The following is a 22340-nucleotide window of genomic DNA, read 5'->3' as shown; positions in this document are numbered from 1 at the left end:
CACTAGGCCTCCACTGACCACACCACTGCTGCCCGTGTACCCCTGGAACCAATTTAAAATTGCCTACAGCCAGCCCAATTTTTTTATTTTAGGCCTTCGATGCCTGTCTGCGGTCACTCCTTACAATATGCCTCCACTGACCACACCACTGCTGCCCGTGTACCCCTGGAACCAATTTAAAATTGCCTACAGCCAGCCCAATTTTTTTATTTTAGGCCTTCGATGCCTGTCTGCGGTCCGTTCTTTCTACTACTACTACACTGACCAGGCCACTGCTGCCCGTGTACCCCTGGAACCAATTTAAAATTGCCTACAGCCATGTGTTATTATTTTAGGCCTTCGATGCCTGTCTACGGTCACTCCTTACAATATGCCTCCACTGACCACACCACTGCTGCCCGTGTACCCCTGGAACCAATTTAAAATTGCCTACAGCCAGCCCAATTTTTTTATTTTAGGCCTTCGATGCCTGTCTGCGGTCCGTTCTTTCTACTACTACTACACTGACCAGGCCACTGCTGCCCGTGTTCCCCTGGAACCAATTTAAAATTGCCAACAGCAATGTGTTATTATTGTTAGGCCTTCGATGCCTGTCTGCGGTCACTCCTTCCACTAGGCCTCCACTGACCACACCACTGCTGCCCGTATACCCCTGGAACCAATTTAAAATTGCCTACAGCCAGCCCAATTTTTTTATTTTAGGCCTTCGATGCCTGTCTGCGGTCCGTTCTTTCTACTACTACTACACTGACCAGGCCACTGCTGCCCGTGTTCCCCTGGAACCAATTTAAAATTGCCTACAGCCATGTGTTATTATTTTAGGCCTTCGATGTCTGTCTGCGGTCACTCCTTACAATATGCCTCCACTGACCACACCACTGCTGCCCGTGTACCCCTGGAACCAATTTAAAATTGCCTACAGCCAGCCCAATTTTTTTATTTTAGGCCTTCGATGCCTGTCTGCGGTCCGTTCTTTCTACTACTACTACACTGACCAGGCCACTGCTGCCCGTGTTCCCCTGGAACCAATTTAAAATTGCCAACAGCAATGTGTTATTATTGTTAGGCCTTCGATGCCTGTCTGCGGTCACTCCTTCCACTAGGCCTCCACTGACCACACCACTGCTGCCCGTATACCCCTGGAACCAATTTAAAATTGCCTACAGCCAGCCCAATTTTTTTATTTTAGGCCTTCGATGCCTGTCTGCGGTCCGTTCTTTCTACTACTACTACACTGACCAGGCCACTGCTGCCCGTGTTCCCCTGGAACCAATTTAAAATTGCCAACAGCAATGTGTTATTATGTTAGGCCTTTGATGCCTGTTTGCGGTCACTCCTTCCAATAGTTCTCCACTGACCAGACCAATGCTGGCCGTGTACCCCTGGAACCCAGCTGAAAGTGCATGTAGCCTCCTTTTTTTCTTTGTTTTATATTTAGAAAGCCCAGATGAACTACGCTGTGCAATGGTTCAAGCTACCCAGTCGACATTTCTTTTGCGAGAAAAGCCATCCCAGCCCTCCACCGGCATGAAAAAGTCTGCATTGTCATAGCACTCAGGCAATCAAACAGTAGAAAGGTGCACCTGACAAGAGACGCATGGACCAGTAGGCATGTCCACAAAAAGTTACGTGTCCATTACTGCGCATTGGGTTAATGTGTTGGATGCATGGTCCACAGGGGACAGCCTACAAAGTCTGTCTGCAGTCCCTAATTCCAATTTTCCTCCGCTGACCACACCACTGCTGCTCGTGTACCCCTGGAACCAATTTTACAGTGTCTACAGCCTAATTTTGTTATGTTAGGCCTACTACGCCTGTCTGCGGTCCCTCCTTCCAATACTCGTCCACTGACCACACCACTGCTGCCCGTGGACCCTTGGAACCTATTTTTAATTGCATAGAGCATCCTTTTTTTAATAGTAGGCGTACAAAGTCTGTCTGCGGTCCACTATTGAAATTGTCCTCCACTGCCCAGAGCACTGCTGCTTGTGTACCCCTGTAACTTTTTTAAGCTGCAGTGAGCCACATTTTTGGGTTAAGTCCTACTACCTGTGTCTGTCTGCGCCACTCAATTCAGCTGTGTTCCTTTGAAAAAAGCTGAGCGTCAATAGTCTTGTTTTCAGCCTCTAGGAATTTTAAAACTGCATTGGGGGTACAACTTTGGTAGGGCCTACTAACGGTGTCTGCCTCCCCAAGGTGTGCCCCAGGTTTCCTCGCCATTGCTTCGATCTTAATGCTCTCGTTTAGTAGTTGTTGGAAACTACACTGCATTAGGCCTACAAATTGGGTATGGGGTGTAGAGAGATGGTGTGTTCCACTCCAATGTGTTCTCCAGGTTACCTTTCCTGAGCTCCGATCTTCCGGCTCTCGTTTAGTAGTTCTTGGAAACTACACTGCATTAGGCCTACAAATTGGGTATGGGGTGTAGAGAGATGGTGTGTTCCACTCCAAGGTGTTCTCCAGGTTGCCTTTCCTGAGCTTCGATCTTCCGGCTCTCGTTTAGTAGTTCTTGGAAACTACACTGCAGTAGGCCTACAAATTGGGTATGGGGTGTAGAGAGATGGTATGTTCCACTCCAAGGTGTTCTCCAGGTTGCCTTTCCTGAGCTTCGATCTTCCGGCTCTCGTTTAGTAGTTCTTGGAAACTACACTGCATTAGGCCTACAAATTGGGTATGGGGTGTAGAGAGATGGTGTGTTCCACTCCAAGGTGTTTTCCAGGTTGCCTTTCCTGAGCTTCGATCTTCCGGCTCTCGTTTAGTAGTTCTTGGAAACTACACTGCATTAGGCCTACAAATTGGGTATGGGGTGTAGAGAGATGGTGTGTTCCACTCCAAGGTGTTCTCCAGGTTGCCTTTCCTGAGCTTCGATCTTCCGGCTCTCGTTTAGTAGTTCTTGGAAACTACACTGCATTAGGCCTACAAATTGGGTATGGGGTGTAGAGAGATGGTGTGTTCCACTCCAAGGTGTTCTCCAGGTTGCCTTTCCTGAGCTTCGATCTTCCGGCTCTCGTTTAGTAGTTGTTGGAAACTACACTGCATTAGGCCTACAAATTGGGTATGGGGTGTAGAGAGATGGTGTGTTCCACTCCAAGGTGTTCTCCACGTTGCCTTTCCTGAGCTTCGATCTTCCGGCTCTCGTTTAGTAGTTGTTGGAAACTACGCTGCATTAGGCCTACAAATTGGGTATGGGGTGTAGAGAGATGGTGTGTTCCACTCCAAGGTGTTCTCCAGGTTGCCTTTCCTGAGCTTCGATCTTCCGGCTCTCGTTTAGTAGTTCTTGGAAACTACACTGCATTAGGCCTACAAATTGGGTATGGGGTGTAGAGAGATGGTGTGTTCCACTCCAAGGTGTTCTCCAGGTTGCCTTTCCTGAGCTTCGATCTTCCGGCTCTCGTTTAGTAGTTGTTGGAAACTACACTGCATTAGGCCTACAAATTGGGTATGGGGTGTAGAGAGATGGTGTGTTCCACTCCAAGGTGTTCTCCAGGTTGCCTTTCCTGAGCTTCGATCTTCCGGCTCTCGTTTAGTAGTTGTTGGAAACTACGCTGCATTAGGCCTACAAATCGGGTATGGGGTGTAGAGAGATGGTGTGTTCCACTCCAAGGTGTTCCCCAGGTTTCCTCGCCAATGCTTCGATCTTCATGCTCTCGTTTAGTAGTTGTTGGAAACTACACTGCATTAGGCCTACAAATTGGGTATGGGGTGTAGAGAGATGGTGTGTTCCACTCCAAGGTGTTCTCCAGGTTGCCTTTCCTGAGCTTCGATCTTCCGGCTCTCGTTTAGTAGTTCTTGGAAACTACACTGCATTAGGCCTACAAATTGGGTATGGGGTGTAGAGAGATGGTGTGTTCCACTCCAAGGTGTTCTCCAGGTTGCCTTTCCTGAGCTTCGATCTTCCGGCTCTCGTTTAGTAGTTGTTGGAAACTACGCTGCATTAGGCCTACAAATTGGGTATGGGGTGTAGAGAGATGGTGTGTTCCACTCCAAGGTGTTCCCCAGGTTTCCTCGCCAATGCTTCGATCTTCATGCTCTCGTTTAGTAGTTGTTGGAAACTACGCTGCATTAGGCCTACAAATTGGGTATGGGGTGTATAGAGATGGTGTGTTCCACTCCAAGGTGTTCCCCAGGTTTCCTCGCCAATGCTTCGATCTTCATGCTCTCGTTTAGTAGTTGTTGGAAACTACGCTGCATTAGGCCTACAAATTGGGTATGGGGTGTAGAGAGATGGTGTGTTCCACTCCAAGGTGTTCTCCAGGTTGCCTTTCCTGAGCTTCGATCTTCCGGCTCTCGTTTAGTAGTTGTTGGAAACTACGCTGCATTAGGCCTACAAATTGGGTATGGGGTGTAGAGAGATGGTGTGTTACACTCCAAGGTGTTCTCCAGGTTGCCGTTCCTGAACTTCTATCTTCAGGCTCTCATTAAATTGTGGTTAAACGGAACAACTGCATTTGGCGTACTAGTTGGTTTGGGGCCTACTATCGGTGTCTGCCACTCCTTGCTGTTCTCCTGGTTTCCTGTCCTGAAATTCCATTTTCAGGCTCTCGTTAAGTAGTTGTTAATGTTAGACTGCATTTGGCCTACTAGTTGGGTTGGGGCCTACTATCGGTGTCTGCCACTCCTTGCTGTTCTCTACAGTTGCCAATTTTGAACTGCATTTCGACTACTTACTGATTTGGGCCTACTCTCTGTGTCAGCCTCTCATTCCAGTTGTCCTCCACTGCAATGCCCCCTGGTTAGTCCTGTGTTACCAATTTTGAACTGCATTTAGCCAACTTTATTCTTTGGGCCTATATCTGTGTTTCCTCCTCATCCTGCCCATTGCCCAGCCAGTGATAGATGAGTCTGCTGGTACATTGACCCATAACGCAAAATTCCCCGTGCACGCTACACAGCAAGATTGTGACCCTGCTGAAAGTCAGGTTCCTCTTCCCGCATACCATACCACCTTACACGGGGACAAAGAGGAAGGTGCAGATGAAAGTGCAGGTTCCTTCATCAGGTGGGGGGAGGAATACTAGTTGGCGACGTCACTGGCACAGGGCCTCTCATAGTACGCAAAAGTGTTGCTGCCGGTGGGAGGCACCCCCGCCATGCAAACACACCGCTGTACTTTGAGGGGCCCTGTGCCAGTGCCAATGCCAACGAGTGGGCCCCCCCTGCTTGCTCAGGATCACAGCACTTGCAAAGTTGAAATACTTACCTCTCCCTGCTCCACTGCCGTGACGTGGTCCAGATTTACTAGGCCCACTAATTACTTGAACCAACCCTACCCCCCACAACTTTAGCCAAATGACCCCCAATTTCAAATGCCTTCCAATTATTATAAGGTAAATTACGATTGACAAGCTTCTTTAACAAGAATGGATGTTTTTGCCATTAAAATGGGCAGTGTAGGTGTTTTCCTGGCCTCCACTCACTGCCGACTATGCTCCCCCATTGACTTGCATTGGGTTTCGTGTTTCGGGCGATACCCGACTTTTCGCGATAATCGGCCGATTCCACTCGACTCGACTTCTAAGATAGTCGGGTTTCGCGAAACACGGCTTGACTCTAAAAAGGTCAAGGTCGCTCAACCCTAGTAAAAAGTACTAAAAGTGCAAATAATGTTGATTGTGCACATAGACCTACAATATATATAAATAAGAGAAATAGCAGATAGAAAACCGACCAATCGGTCGTTCTGTGTTTAAAGAGTAGTGTAGTGATGGAATATATTGCGCACCAAGCCTAAGCTAACCTAATTGTCTGTCATATAAAAAGTGAGTATAAAATCCATAAAGGATATAACTACCACTCTCAAATATTTTCTCGAAAATAAGAATTAATGAATAAAGAAAAAAAGAAAAAAGTGTATAAATGATTGATTATCATGCTGAAGAAGAATACCATTTAGACTGATCTCATAAAGTACATTTGTGCAAAGCAAAAAATAAATAAAAATGAAAATAAAAAAGAGAACTTAAAACAGCCAATAGTGACATACCAAAAATACAAAAAGGCCAGACAAATTGGACCATCAGCATTCAGTAACAATAATTATAGTAGGGCATCTAAAATATATAGTCCTCTTATTAATAGATGAAATGAGTGAAGGGTTGAGTATCCAAGGTCTTAGCTGGTACATCAATCATGGCGTTGTGTCCAGATGGTCAACGATTGTTAGGATGTCAATTCCAACACAGATACAGCCACACGGATCTCAGAGATATATTTATCCACCAAGTTGCTGAATTCCATAGGCCCATACGAGAGCTCTTGACCCACCACCGGGGAAAGAAAAGCACGATAGGTTTGATATGTACTAGAAAAAATATAGATAAAAAAATGATAAAATGTAATATAAAAACAGATAAAATACAATACCCATTCAAGAGAACAACACACATTAGAGGAAGGAGGCATAACTTAGAACCTCATTTAGCCCCTTAGGTTTAACCGTGTCAATTTTGGAGATCCATTTTGGATCCAATTGAGCCAAATCCCTCCTCTAGTTCCCACGTCTCTGATCTATCCGCACCTTATCGATCCCTATTACTTTCAAAAGTCTCCCATCACATTTGTGAAATTGCCTAAAATGTCTGGCTACTGGTTTTAGATTAGTTGTGTCCTCAACTTCCTTGGCATTAATTATGTCCCTATAATGCTCCCTTACACGGATTTTTAAGGGTCTGGAGGTTAGGCCGACATAAATCTTTCTACGGGGCAGGTGGCATAATAAACTGCCCCAATGCTATTACATGTGATGTGTTGAGTGATGGTAAATACCCTAGCTCCCGTACTGGACTCAAAGGTTGTGGCCTTTACCATATTGGGGCATGCTATGCAACTTTTGCACGGAAAGAAAGCCCATTTTTGCCCCTTACACCCGAATGCTTTTTCTGGTGTTGGTCCTTTGTAATAACTATGGACCAATTGGTCCCTAAGGTTACTGGACCTCCTATAGGTGATTGAGGGGGGTTCACTAATGTGTTTACCCAAGGTTTTGTCAGTCAATAGTAACGGCCAATATTTTTCAAGGGCAGCTCTCACTTCAGACCACTTTTCATTATAAGTTGAGATGAATCTCACTTTTGGTTCAGTTCGTTCTCTGGCCTTAGGTGCCAATAGATCCATTTGTGTTGTTCCAAGAGCTCTCTTGAAACCTCTTTTGATGCTGCGCCTTGAATATCCTCTATCTTCGAACCTAGATGTTAAGATCTCAGCTTGTTCTGCGAAAGCATCTTCATTGGAGCATATCCTCCTAGCTCTTAGAAACTGGCCTGTTGGAATTCCATTAATTAGAGATTGTGGGTGCGAAGATGTTGCATGGAGTATGGAATTAACGGCCGTATCTTTACGGTAAACGTTAGTTTTTAAGGTTCCATGTGGGCCTTTTAGGATCTGTATGTCCAGGAAATCTATCGATGTCTGGCTATGTTTGCATGTCAGCTTGATATTCATACTGTTGCTGTTCAGAACATCAATAAATTCAAGAAGGTCCTGCTCCGTGCCCTGCCATATCATGAGAATGTCATCGAAATAGCGGACCCAGAACAGGACCTTCTCAATGTAGGCTATAGGATTCACAAAAAAAATTAATCTTTTCCACAGGCCTAAAAATAGGTTTGCGTATGAGGGAGCAAAAGCTGCCCCCATGGCAGTCCCTTGTTTTTGCAGGTAAATTGTTTCCTTAAACATAAAATAATTATGGTTCAGAACGAATTCTAAAAGGATCAGAAGAAAGCTAATGAGTTCTGGCTCATAGTCAGTCATCATTAGGAACGTTTTGGTGGCCAATATCCCATCTTGATGATGTATTGATGTGTATAGAGATTCCACATCATGGCTCACTAACCACATATCATTATCCATTGGGATACCTTCTACCTTCTTCAAGACATCCCCTGTGTCCTTTACATGTGACGGTAGATCGAGTACCAACGGTTTCAGGTGGAAGTCAAGGTATTTAGAAATCGTCTCACACAGGCTCCCATTGCCCGACACAATGGGGCGTCCAGGTGGTGTTGTTAGGCTTTTGTGGATTTTCGGGATAAAATAGATACAGGCCACCCTAGGAAACGTGGGTATCAGATTATTTCTCAGTTCCTTGTTAATGATCCCTTTTTGAAAGGCTTCTTCCAAAATGTCTGTTATTTCTCCCTGATAGGTTAATGTGGGGTTGAATGTTAGCCTTTGATAGCACATGTTGTTCCTCAGTTGTCTGAAGGCCTCTTTTTCATATAACTTTATAGGCCATACCACCACATTTCCCCCTTTATCAGCGGGTTTGATCACTGCTCCCTTAAGATCTTTTAGTTCTCTCAATGCCTTTCTCTGGGCGTAAGTCAGATTGCCCCGTGTAATCTTCTCCGAAATTTTCTCAAATTCATTAGATACCAACTTCACAAATAACTCCACATTAGAATAGAGGTTAAGAGGTGAGAACTTCTTTGGGGTGGGTGGTATAAACTTACCCCTGATAGTTGGTTTCTCCTGTTCATCACTTAATTCTTCCAATATTGATATAGCTTCCAACTCTTTTTCATTCCATTCCTCCCCGGTTGTCGGCTTCTCATGTAACTTCTTCAACACCAGTTTTCGAGCAAATAGGTGGAGATCTTTTATAGCTAGAAAAGAGTTAAATGGAGCAGTGGGTGAGAAAGACAAACCCAGACTAAGGACTTCCAGCTGGGGTTTAGTAAGCTCAATTTCCATTAGATTGATTACCTGGAGTTTGGATGTGGACGGTGTGTCCATTCTTCTTTCCTTCCTTTTATAGTTGTCATTCCTTCTCCAGTTGGTGTACTTCCTTAAGTTATATTTACGATTTACCGGTATGCTTTCATCCTCTCTGGAGGATACATAAGGGGTGTGCTACCTAGGAAAGCGGCTGCATTGTGCAGTTGTATCTTCAATTTTAATTCATTTGTACCTTTGCTATTAAATTTTGTTTATAATAAAGTTTTGAAATTTTATATTGGCATTTGCTCCCGTTTATTCGGATTGGTTTATGTATTCACATGGAACATGCGGATAACTCTGGGGTCGTCACAATTGGCGACATTATAGGTGGTGTCGGCTATTTTCCCCACTACCTTGTAGGGCCCCTGCCATGCAGCTTGGAACTTGTTCTGCCTAGTGGGCTCTAACACCAGGACCTTCTCTATTTCCAAGGTGCGCTCTCTGGCCCTCCGATCGTACCATAAGCGCTGGCGCTGCTGGGTCACCTGCATGTTCTCATGTACAGCCTGGGTCAGCTCCTGTAGGCGGTCCCGGAATTCCAGCACATAGGGTACAATAGGTACCCCTTCTATGAGGCCCTCCCCTTCCCAGTGTTCTAGCACTATGTCTAGGGGTCCCCTTACCCGTCTCCCGTATACCAGCTCGAACGGGGAGAACCCCATGGATTCTTAGGGCACCTCCTGATAGGCAAACAGGAGGTGTGGCAAGAATTTCTCCCAGTCCCTGTAGGTCCTGGTAAAAGTCTGAATGAGTTGCTTTAACGTCTCTTTAAAGCGTTCACACAACCCATTGGTTTGCGGGTGGTACAGGGCGCTTCTAATGGACTTTACGCCGCACAGCTTCCACAATTGGTTGGTCACGTCTGCTGTAAACTGGGTAACCTGGTCCGAGATAATCTTCCGGGGAAATCCAACCCGTGAGAAAACATGGAGCAGGGCGGCCGCCACCATCTCTGCCAGTATGTTAGGTAACGCAACCGCCTCTGGATACCGTGTGGCATAATCTACCACTGTCAATATACTTTTTCCCTGATGAACTGGGTTTGGCTAATGGCCTTATCAGATCGACCGCTACTTGGCTAAATGGTTCCTCCACAATGGGGAGGGGGCGTAATTTGGCCTTGCATCGATCTCCCCTCTTGCCAATGCACTGGCAACTGTCACAGGTCTGGCAGTACTGACTAACATCATAGGTTACTTCCGGCCAAAAGAAGTTTTGTGTCAGACGATGCCTGGTGCGACTGACGCCGAAGTGCCCGGCCAAGGGTATGTCATGAGAGATTCACAGTAACTCCTGCCTATACTTCTTGGGAACTACCAGCTGTCGTTTTATAGTGGGACTCGTCCCTGTGTGGTGCTGCTCTGTGATCCGGTAGAGGAGTCCCTGCTTCCATACAAACTGTTCCCCTTCCAGTACCCCTCTCCCCTCCTGTGCCTTCCCACAATATCCCTGCAATGAAGGATCCTCAAGTAACTCCCTCTTAAATTGATCTGTGGTGGCCCAAGAAATGTGTCTGGCTATGGGAATATGTGTAGGGCTGGGATGTCTTACCTGGGCCTCCTCTGAGTGTGATTCCACCTCTGCAGCTCGAGCTTGTCTTGTCAGAGGGGTAAACACCCGCGACTGGTGCTCACACTGATCTTGGGTGTTGCTGCATGGCGCTGACAGCGTGCTGGCAGATTTTTCATGCTTTTTAAATTAAAAACTAACAACTGTACAAAACCTACCCCTTTTGCACATTTGGGATCTGGCAGACTGTTCTGCATAGAACAATGACTCAAATTGAAGGAGTATAGGTACCGTCACACTGAACGATATCGCTAGCGATCCATGACGTTGCAGCGTCCTGGCTAGCGATATCGTTGAGTTTGACAGGCAGCAGCGATCTGGATCCTGCTGTGCCATCGTTGGTCGGAGCAGAAAGTCCAGAACTTTATTTCGTCGCTGGACCTCCTGCAGACATCACTGAATCGGCGTGTGTGACGCCGATTCAGCGATGTCTTCACTGGTAACCAGGGTATACATCGGGTTACTAAGCGCAGGGCCGCGCTTAGTAACCCGATGTTTACCCTGTTTACCAGCGTAAACGTAAAAAAAAAAAACACTACATACTTACCTTCCGCTGTCTGTCCCCGGCGCTGTGCTTCTCTGCACTGTGAGCGCCGGCCAGCTGGAAAGCAGAGCACAGCGGTGACGTCACCGCTTTGCTTTCCGGCTGGCGCTCACAGCCAGTGCAGAGAAGCAGAGCGCCGGAGAGGACAGACACCGGAAGGTAAGTATGTAGTGTTTTTTTTTTTTTACGTTTACGCTGGTAACCAGGGTAAACATCGGGTTACTAAGCGCGGCCCTGCGCTTAGTAACCCGATGTTTACCCTGGTTACCAGGGGACCGGCATCGTTGGTCGCTGGAGAGCTGTCTGTGTGACAGCTCTCCAGCGACCAAACAGCGACGCTGCAGCGATCGGGATTGTTGTCTGGATCGCTGCAGCGTCGCTTAATGTGACGGTACCTTAACTGTTACAGATAACATCTTCTGGCTATAACTGAGATGATGTGCCTGATATACTATAATCCTTCCACTTGTTCCCCACTAATTTGTTTGCCAAGGCAAAGGAGACCAAATGTAGCCGGCATTTGGTAGTACTACTACTGACTAGAAGGCTGATACCAGTGGCGGTGATGCCTCTGCTGCTGTTAATGGCTCGAACATTCTTATCCATGTGATTTTGTTTTCTTTTACACACTTACTCGACCTTTGCCATTGTGACTTTTACTATTACCATATATTTTGTACGATACTATGATTCATTTTTTACAATCTTTTCAACCCCAATTATGCAACCATTTCCAAAAAGGATGTACGGTAATAAAAAATGCTAGGTAGATAGATACACATACAGAAAGAAAAACGGGGCAGCATATAGCAGCATAGGAGAGGCGTGTTCAGTTGTCAAATTGGACAAGAAAAACACGTTTGCAAAACAGACATGCAGGTATAAATGTCCACATTTTAACTACTAAAACAGATATGCAAAAAAACTGTTTGCGACATTCACACTTTGTGAGGTAGCCAGACGCAGCTAAAAGGTATCTGTCCCCCATATCTAAACTATTAATATTGGCATACAGGTTATAGACTGCTGAAAATGGTCCTCCCTGTATGTATCATATCTTTTATTTGATTATGTACAGTACATGAGTTCTTCCAGGCTATGGAGAAGACGTTGCCAGGAAGATACCTCTGCCTCCGCACTTCATTATCCTATGTATCACCTCCCACACCATCACTCTGTCCCGGTGACGTCGGGTGCTCATCCAGAAATCCCGGGCCTGCGCATTCCATCTCCCGGCGTTCCTCTTCAGTGTTCCGTCCTACTATGGGCATAGGTTTCACGTCCCCTCTGCATAGGTGCCGGAGAGTCACTGGTACTTGTGTACTGAATGGTTTCTGCGCGCCGGAGAACACTGGGAGCAGAAGTATACTGTAAGTGGCACGCCAACACGGGCGCAGAAGGAGCGTAAACCCTGTGCCCATAGGAGGGCGGAACACTGAAGAGGCTCTACCATACCATGTTAGGTAACAGCTTAAAGACATCGTGCAGTGATGCCTGGGGCCCTCTGTGACTGATGCAATGCTCTGCAATGTATAAAAAGGTGGTGGGCATTTGGGGGGCAATTTGCTTGTGTTGAATTACCAGTTGCTTAAATTTGCGAGAACCAGCGGATTTCGTTACATTTTTCTCAAATTCGATTTACATTGAATCAATTCAATCATAAGACTGATTTGAACCTAAACTCATGCAAAATGGCTGATTGGTTTATTTATTTTATGTAAAAATCGACATCTATTTTTCTATGTAATTAATTGGGCACTGACTCAGAGGTCACTAAATAACTGTTCAGATTACTTCTCTGAACATTTCCATATTGCCTTTTACATTTTTGAGCTAATTGTGTAGTCTTGCTTTCTTCAATGCTCCTTAAAGGTGTTTTCCGGTCTAAAACTGCAAGTCTGCAGTCACTCCATGTGACTGCAGACTTATGAATACTCACATCGTGTGCACTGTACACTGTGAGGATTCTCCGATGCCAGGAGAGGGGGGGTGTGACTGCAAGTATGCGATTTGCATACATGTGGTCACGTGACGGCTAGACTGTATCCAGCCTTGCTCATTGCAAGTGTATTGAGTGAGACCTGATACAGTCTAGTCGGAATGTGGCCTGAACTATGCAAATCGCATGCTGGCAACCACATGACCACCCTCTCCCAGCACTGGCATCGAAGAATGCGCGCAGTGCACACGATGTGAGGATTCACAAGTCTGCAGTCGCATGGAATGACTGCAGACTTGTAGTTTTAGATTGGACAACGCCTTTAAATATCATCAAACACTTTACTATGTTTCTAGTTTCTAGTTAGTTTATATAATGTGTCCTATTGTTTTTTTTGCTGTTTTTTTTACCACAGATGATGAAATTTGCATGGGACAGCTATAAGAGATATGCTTGGGGAGAAAATGAGCTGCGTCCAGTAACTAAAGATGGACATTTTGGAAGCTTATTTGGTAAGGTTTTTACAAAAAAAAAATTACATGTAAGCTTTTTATGGACTATTAATATATTATTATTTTCTGGAGCATTTTGACTATTTCCAAATAAGACTGTTATGACATTTTAAAATATTTTACTCTAATAAAATATGTGAAAGGGAATCTGTCATCAGTTTTTTGCTACGTAATCTGACATCACCATGTGATAGAGGTATAGACCCTGATTCCAGTGAGGTATCACTTAGCTTACTGGGGCAGAAGTTATGATACAGTCACAGTTTTCTTTGCTGCAGATCTAGCAGAGCTCAGCTGTTGAGCTGTGTATAACTGCAGGTTTCTGTGTACACTGTATAGTGAGGGAAAGCTGCTAATATCTGCTGGTGGGCATGGCTGGACTAGGAATCACTTAGTCCTGTGATCATAATATCCTGCTGATAAAACACTGATTGTCCTGAAACAACAAAATGCAGCCTAGTAAGTGACACATCCCTGTAATCATGGTCTCCGCTCCTACATTATGGTGCTCTCAGATTACATAGCAAAAGCCTGATGACAGATTTCTTTTAAAGAAGCCCTCCTCCCTTCAACATTTTTATCCTCTTAATATATTGCAATCATCATATTATATACAGCATTGTGCACTTACAATTACTCATTTTGACTTTCTACCCAGCTAATTCATCTCTTTTCTCTGCTGTGTAGAAGCAGGAAGTGTGTATTTCATTTAGTCCCCAAGTCAAATGAAACTTTTCTCGCACATTTAATATACACTCTCCCATTCCTCTCTGTAGTATAGTATATAGTATATTCAGTGTGCTGAAAGTGGAAATCATACACTGTTCGGAGACTTTCAAGACTCGACAAGACAACGGGAAAAAGATTAGATCATTTAAACATTGCTCCCGCATTGGTTATAGCCAAAATAGTTATGCAAGCTGGTTTTTTTTTTTTTGCTGAATGTAAATTCTTTCATGCTTCCAAAAGAGAAAGGATGAGGGCATACGCATGAAACACTTCCCTCCAGGCAGAAATTCTGAGTTACCTTATATACTCCCATTCACAGGTGTCCAGAATGAGTGGGAGTTGTTATAGGGAGTATGCTAGATGTTCCATAAACTAGATAGCTCATAGTCCCTTGATTATCCTTCACTGACAGAGTAGAAAAGGTAAAAGAAGCAACTATTTTGGTTCCTGTACCAAGAACCATAGGTTTCCAGTGTGAAATTCCAATATTTGGGTTCCTGTACACCTGTGCATATGACATGGCAGATGGGGTCATAACTTTGGTTTACTATAAATTTCAAAAGTTACAAAAATGTCCCTTCCCTATGCCTTCTCCCTACCCACACATGGGCAGCACTTTGAACACATTTTTTTAAGTGGTCGTAAACTTGTAAATCACTCATGAAAGAATAAAGTTAGGTTAAAACCAAGCACACCATTGTTTTTCTTGTGAAATTCTCAATAAATTTGATGTGTCACATGACCCTCTTCCCGTTGGAAAAAATAAAGTTGGATCCAAAATGGCCGCCTTCAAAATAGCCACCATGGTCACCGCCCATCTTGAAAAGTTTCCCCTCTCCCATATACTAATGTGCCACAAACAGGAAGTTGATATCACCAACCATTCCCATTTTATTTAGGTTTATCCATATAAATGGCCCACCCTGTAGTTTATGCATAATTATTCCATTAGTAGTGTACTTTTTAATCCGTGGCTGTCCAGCCTTATCCATCAGTCCCAATATTGTAGCCCCTTTTATTTCTTCTTCTATTTCCACTATTTTCCATATCCTTAAGGTCAGTACCTCTTTATTTTCCTCCTTCACTTCCTTTGCCTTTGTGCCCCCTATATCTATATCGCTATCTATATAGATGTTGATCCCCCACCCGTTCGGCATCTCCACGATAGAAGAATGCGCTGGTCTGGATTCCCCTGGACTTCTGGAAGTGGTCCATCATGTGACCACAGTGCGTTCCACTGAGTTCCAGAGAGCGCTTTCATGAAGTCCCTACTCCCTTCAGCTACAGGGGAGCTGCCCGGGCGCATGCGCCGTTATTTTCATGGAGTCTGCCTATCACCTTCTCATATCACATATTTAAGCTGATTGGCACCCTGCACTGTACACGCCCACCGGAAGAAGCGAGCAGTGAAATGGCACCCATCGGGCGGAGGGTGAGCACGGTCAATGCCTTCAGGTAATGGATGTTTTATATTTGACCTATTTGGGCATATTTACTGGTCACTATATGGTTGATGCATTAGATATTGTGATACACTAATTGATATATTGATACTGATACATTAGACCTTATTGTGTATCACCTGTCAGACCGTTTTCATTACAGGAATTATGGCTATATGTTTATTATTATATTGACTCCTGTAATCCTTGATTCATTGTCCTCTACAGGGACAATATATTAATATTTATTTCTATATTAGTGGCATTTCTTTGTTGTTACTTGGCCTATAGGGTATATTGACTTTTTCAGGGATTTTGTTGGTTTACATTATTTCCATTCCAGTACTCCTGAATTTATTCTTCTGTGCTTCCCCCTCCATATTTTGAGGTTTTTAGCCCTGTCTGTTTTAATTATTTATTTTAATTATGCATTAATAAAAATTGATTTTTTTTATTGATTATATTTTGTTGGAATCTCTTCATGTCTGGTGGCAATTAGACCACTTACAGACATTTTGTGATGTATATTAAATTGAAGTGTCTAAAAGTTATTTTTTTTCGACATATTGGTATTAAAATTGTTATTAAGCCAACTTTCTTGGCTGAAATGCAGCTCAACATATGACTGGTCTCAGGATGCTTGAGTTTTGATAGCTCTCAACTTTTCTTCTCCAATCATTCTTCCATATGTCCCAAAGAGTCTAAAGGGGGCTTCATCAGAGAAAATAACTTGGCAGGAAGAAACAGGATTATAGTTATTTTCTCTGATAAATCCCCTTCAGACAGTTTGAGATATCGGGAAGGATAAACTCCACGTACTGATTAGGTAACAATGAGTTGTCATCAGTCATGATTTAGCACAGAAGGTGATATCCAGCATGTCAAGGCAAATGGCAGAAAAAAGGGGTCAACACAGTTGAGTCTTTGCATAAATTTGATGTAATAATAGATAACAATAATCTTTATTTGTATAGCACCAACATATTCCTCAGCTCTTTACAGTTTAACAATTCATACACAAGTCATTAGCAACCACATTTAAAATAATACAATAATTAAAGCAAAATAAGACGACCCTGCTCATGGAGCTTACAATCTACAATGAGGAGGGGGAGATACAAAGTACAGGTGCGTATTTACAATGATGGTCCAGCCATTTTGAGGGAATGGGAATAGATAAAGCCTGCATGAGGTAGTCACAAGTCAGTATTTGTGGTGCTGTTGGGTGCTGTGGAGTTTGATAGAGAATTATTCTCAGATAGATAATGAATGGGCCACACACACACACACACACACATATACACACACACACATACACACACACACACACACACACACACACACACACTTTGATTAGGGAACCTGAAAGGCTACTCTGAACAGATGTGTTTTGGGGGAGCGCCTAAAACTGTGTAAGTTGTGGATAGTCCTAATTTCTTGGGGTAGAGCATTCCAGAGGATTGGTGCAAGGTGGGAGAAACCTTGGAGCTAAGGGTGGGAGGTACGGATTAGTGCAGAGGTTAGTCAAAAGTCATTTGCAGAGCGTAACGAGCCAGTAGGCCGATAGACAGAAATGAGGGAGGAGATGTAATGGGGTGCCACACTGTGGAGAGCTTTGTGGGTGAGAACAAGCTGTTTGAATTAATCCTATAATGAATGGTCAGCCAGTGCAATGACTGGCGATGGGCGGATGCGTCCGAGTACTGATTAGACAGATAGACGACCCTGGCTGCTGCATTAAGGATGGACTGGAGAGGGGAAAGTCGAGTGAGGGGGAGGCCAATTAATAGAGCGTTACAGTAGTCCAGGTGGGAGTGGATCAGGGCGACAGTGAGGATTTTTGTTGTTTCCATGGTGAGAAAGGGGCTGATTCTAGAGATGTTCTTTAGGTGTAAGCGGCAAGAGCGGGCAAAAAATTGTATATGGGAGTTGAAGGAAAGATTGGTGTCAAATATAACACCTAGGATAGCAAAAATGACAGTGGTTTTCATGCACCCATAGGCTTGTAAGCGTGATTTCGATCTGTGACTCGATATAAAAAAATAAACATGTCTCCGTTTTTTAGAGGGTTTTTTTGCGGGCCACTTAGTCTGCAAAGTAGCATAACATGTAAACAATTATATAACTCCAACCCAAAAGGAACACTTTACAAAATGGGATGCCTAGAACATACATCACAAATTGACACAATGCCTACGGCAGTCTCAGTGCAAGAGGACACTCCTAATTATAGTAGCCACCATGAGAAAAATATGAAGCATAAAGTCCACAAAACATATGTAAAAATGTATAAATTTATTAATTAATTACAAATCAATCAAAGTAACAACAAATACAAAAGAATAACAATTACAAAAATAATAAGGGATCAGGTTAGCCACAGGTACAGTATGTATCCGGACAAGTACCATAGAATAAAGTGCTTAGTGCTCAAATATCAGTCAGGGAAGCATCTGCACTGTGTCACTACCGTTAGACACAGTGACAAATCGCACAGTCATTGCTCAGTAGCAGCACAACGGTATAGAGTCAAATTCTAGCAGAAATGCTTACCCATACTGAAATGTAGTGCCGGACCTGTGTATCGCCGCCACCGACGCGTGTTTCGCTGCTCTTTTTCAAGGTGCGGTCAAGGTAAGCACTTTATTCTATGGTACTTGTCCGGATACATACCTGTGGCTAACCTGATCCCTTATTATTTTTGTAATTGTTATTCTTTTGTATTTGTTGTTACTTTGATTGATTTGTAATTAATTAATACATTTATACATTTTTACATATGTTTTGTGGACTTTATGCTCCATATTTTTCTCATGGTGGCTACTAACATGTAAACAACCGCAAAGAATATAATGGGTATGTGTGCTATCTGCGAAAAACGGACATCTGAATGTGGCCTACCAGTTCGTCTAATTTCAAGAAAGATGCACCAAATCTAACGCACAACCTGTGCCACTGTGATAAATTTGCCGCGTCTTGTAACTGTGAGGCCAAGTGTATGCTGTCTACATTGTAGATAGCATTTGCAAATACGAGCCTGTTTTTAAAAGCCATGTATCTGCAGAATATTTACAATCGCAAAGTGCTTGCAAAAACAAGCAACTTTGCAATTTATCCCTTATTAAAAATCCTCTCCGTTCTCAAGAGCAGAGGAAATTTTCATTTTATAGCTTGTTGCCTAGGTTACCGACCACTCTGCAGTTCAACAGTATGGACCCGATAGTCAGAACTGTAACTCTTCAGGATACACACTGCCTCTGGCAAAGCAGTATGCCGAGAGAATGAGCGCTACTTCAGAAAACACAACTTGAGAAAACCCAATATTATTCATGACTGGATTTGCTCTGAAATCGAAAAGCTAGCTATATGGAACTGCAAAAGCTTCAGCACAATGTGAACAAGCTTCAAGCGGATTTATTTGATAATTATTTGACAAAATTAAAATTGCATTCACTCTGTAGCACTAACGCCGTAATATGAAAATAAAACTGAACTAGGGCATATGAGCCGCAGATCTGAACATATTGTGTGTGTTTACAGCCGCTCCGTGCTTATAACGTGTTGGTCTTGGAGCTGTACACAATATGTTGTGCGAATCTGCCTTTTTCACAATTTATTTATAACACCTTCAGATATTTTCATATTGTTTGCTTCATTTTCTGTAAGCAAATTTGAAAATGTCATTCATCATGGTTTCTTCGCAAAAGGAGAAAAATTCTCGGGGAGCTTAGCATCTAGGTGTCATGAATTCGCATACAGCTATAGAATTTGCTTGACATTTATTATGTATGTAAGAATGTCCTCACTGAGCTGACAAATCTCGAGACATAGCCACGAGCAAGTTTCCTTATGGGTAAAGCTACATACTCAAGAGGCGAGAAGCCGTTTTCCTATAACATTTATTAATATTAATATAATTAAATCGATTTAGAAAGTTTTATAAATGTGCAGATAAAAAGTAATTTTTAATATAAAATTGCAGGCTTCATTTTTCAAATCAATATCAATATATACAGTGTATATACAGTACATATATATTTCCATAATGTCGAGAATAAATGTTCTACAATCTAAGGCATTCTAAAACATCATTCTGTATTATACAAATCTACTTATCTAAAGTGTGCTGAAGATGGGTCTGATGTTATGTCATATACAATAGTTGATGTTGTCCTAGAGACTCTTTGTGCTCATACACCCTGTTGCTGCATGGTCTCCTCAGAACACGCACGGAGGCATATGAGGCCATGGGAATCCATGGCAGTTGCAGGCATAACTATGATGGTGAGACAGTATCTGGCATGATGGTAAATGGTCGGTATGTGTCACAGAGGGAGTCTGCACTGTAAGCCAGTATTATGGTGCTGGGACTTGTAGTTCCATAAGAGTTGTGTTTGTGTAGCTTTTAATGGAGGCTTACAAGGTCAGTCGGAGAGTTGGGCGGGTCTGACTAACCACAAACACCTCCCACCTTTGGGAGTGGTTACAAGTATACAATGTGACCATGGTGTGGTCACAAGGTCTCTGTGGTAGAGAGTGTGTGGACCTGAATGGTCGGTGTGTTGGGAGATCCTGGAAGTAGGATTCCATCCCTGAAGAGCACATGGTGAGGTCATAAATCTGAAGGCCTGTGTTGGAAGATCCTGGGAGTAGGACTTCCTGAATAGCAAAACCTGTGTTGGAAGATGCTGGGAGTAGGACTTCCTGAAGAACACATGGAAAGGCATGTATGCAGAGTCTGTGACGGCACTGCATTGGGGGAGCTACCATCCATCTGAGGATCTGGACTGTCAGGTGGCCTGGTCAGCAAGGCCTTGTCCAGGACGGTGATCCCAGTTCGGCAGCTTCCCTGAGAAACAGAGTACTAACAGGAGTCAGCGTGTGGAGCAGGGGCTCCTGGAAGCTAACCCAGAGTATGGGGAACTGTGTGCACTGACAGGGGGTCAGTTAATGAACTGTGCGGTTACCCATGGTAACTGGACAGAGTAAGGTCCAGCATGTTTAGAGACTGCAACCAAATGTGTTGGTGCTTGTTGTGTTCCATGGACATTAATGAACTGTTCAGCGTGCGGTCTCCCAAGGTAACTGGACAAAGAGGTCCGGCGTGTTTAGTGACTATGAGTTAAAGCCGTATACTATAAAGTGCTGTGGAGTATGTGTTAAGCCTGTGATATATAACATGGCTTCAAGTGGTTTATGAGTGCAAAATAAACCAAATAGACTGTTTAGTGAGAAAAGCGTGCCCATGTGCCTTAATCCCATTGCTAAGCGAGTATTCCCCAACCCGCTATTGATCGCTGCATCACATCCGTTACAGCTTTTAACAGTATGAGTGTCTTGAGAACACCGATTCTGATAACAACGTAGCAGTCAAGGCAGCCTACAACCAGACAAGCCCTTCTGGCATTTGCCAGATGTCCAGTCCAGCCCTGCTCATGGCTAACAGGTCTCGCCTTGTGTGCTCACATAGGGAGAGACCTGTCAGTCTAAAGGTATGTGGTGGTGACAACTTGCCAAGAACCTACCTCAGACTATTCAGTAGAAACACATTGTCCCCGGCTGGGTTTTCAAAGTACCGTATGTATTTTCACTGCAGAATTTCAGAGTAAACCATACATGTCTGTAATAACATAGGTTTAAACAGCATGAATCTCCTGTCAGGTTAGTGTGCTGCTCTTTTTCAATACTTGATGCTAGCTATGCATTCTTCATGTATTGTGAAATTATTACTAAAAAATAGAGGTTTGCCATCATGACTCGGCAATTTTTAAAAAAATGCAAGAGTCATTAATTTCTTTTTTTTCCAACTATGTCTCAACTTTTTCATTTTTGCATCAATGTATCTGCTCGATGACTTGTTTTTCTTGCAGGATGGGTGATAGTTTTTGTTGGTACCATTTTGGAGAAATGTAAACTGAAGTCAACAACTTTTGTAATTTTTTTCTGAGAAGGATGTAAAAAAAACATAGCAATTTATTTATTTTCTTCTGTACACTGTACAACGTTATCTTTATTGCATTTTTTTTTAAATTAAACTTTAACAAAATTTTATATCCACTCCACCTTAGGCCTCTTTCAGACGTCCAGATAATTCCGGTACCGGAGAAATCGGTACCGGAATTATTCGTGTCCGTGTGCTCATGTAGCACATCCGTGTGGCACACGTGCGGCATCCGTGTGCCGCCCATGTGCCGTCTGAGGACCACACGGACCGTGCAGGAGAGACAGCGCTACACTAAGCGCTGTCCCCCCAGTGTGGTGCTGAAGCCGCATTCATCTCTTCTCCCCCGCAGGAGAAAAGAGATGAAAGATCAAGTTTTTGTTTTTTTTTGTTCAAAATAAAGTTTGCTGGTGAGCTCCCGCCTCTCATCCCCCGTGCGCCGCCCGGCCCCTTGCATAGAAATACTCAGCTAGCTCCCGCGATGTCTCCTCAGCGCTGGCAGCTTCTCCTGTGTGAGCGGTCACGTGGTACCGCTCATTACAGTGAGGAACATGCGCATATTCCCCACTGTAACGAGCGGGACCACATGACCGCTCACACAGGGCCTGCTGCCGGTGCTGAGAGGAGACATCGCTGGAGCTTGGAGCTGGGTGAGTATTTCCTAGCAAGCGAGGGGGAAGGACGCACAGGGGATGGGAGGCGGGAGGGGACGCATAAACTTTATTTTTAAGGGGAAAGAAAAAAAATCAATCCTTCTTTCCAGCGAATGCTGCTGGGAAGAAGGGATGAATTCTGGATTCAGCACCACACGCGGGGGGGACAGCGCTTAACTGTAGCGCTGTCTCTCCTGCGGGCAGTACGTGCACACAGAGGAGAGTGCACACTGTTCTCCGTGTGCACGTGTGCGGCACGTATTGCGGTACGTGCTGCCGGCGAAAAATGG

General features: G+C 44.0%; 1 protein-coding gene across 1 annotated transcript in view; it reads left to right on the top strand.

Moving 5' to 3' along the window:
• Positions 1 to 22340, top strand: part of LOC138670090 (mannosyl-oligosaccharide 1,2-alpha-mannosidase IA-like) — a 260030-nt gene that overhangs the window by 65313 nt on the left and 172377 nt on the right. Inside the window, exon 3 of the mRNA XM_069757123.1 lies at positions 13189 to 13285. Within this exon, the coding sequence (XP_069613224.1) occupies positions 13189 to 13285 (97 nt within the window). The remainder of the gene's footprint in view (positions 1 to 13188; positions 13286 to 22340) is intronic.

The sequence above is a fragment of the Ranitomeya imitator genome, chromosome 3 (genome assembly GCF_032444005.1).
Source record: "Ranitomeya imitator isolate aRanImi1 chromosome 3, aRanImi1.pri, whole genome shotgun sequence".
Lineage (NCBI taxonomy): Eukaryota > Metazoa > Chordata > Amphibia > Anura > Dendrobatidae > Ranitomeya > Ranitomeya imitator.
Note: the sequence above shows the minus strand (reverse complement) of the source record. Positions and strands in the feature narration are given on the sequence as shown.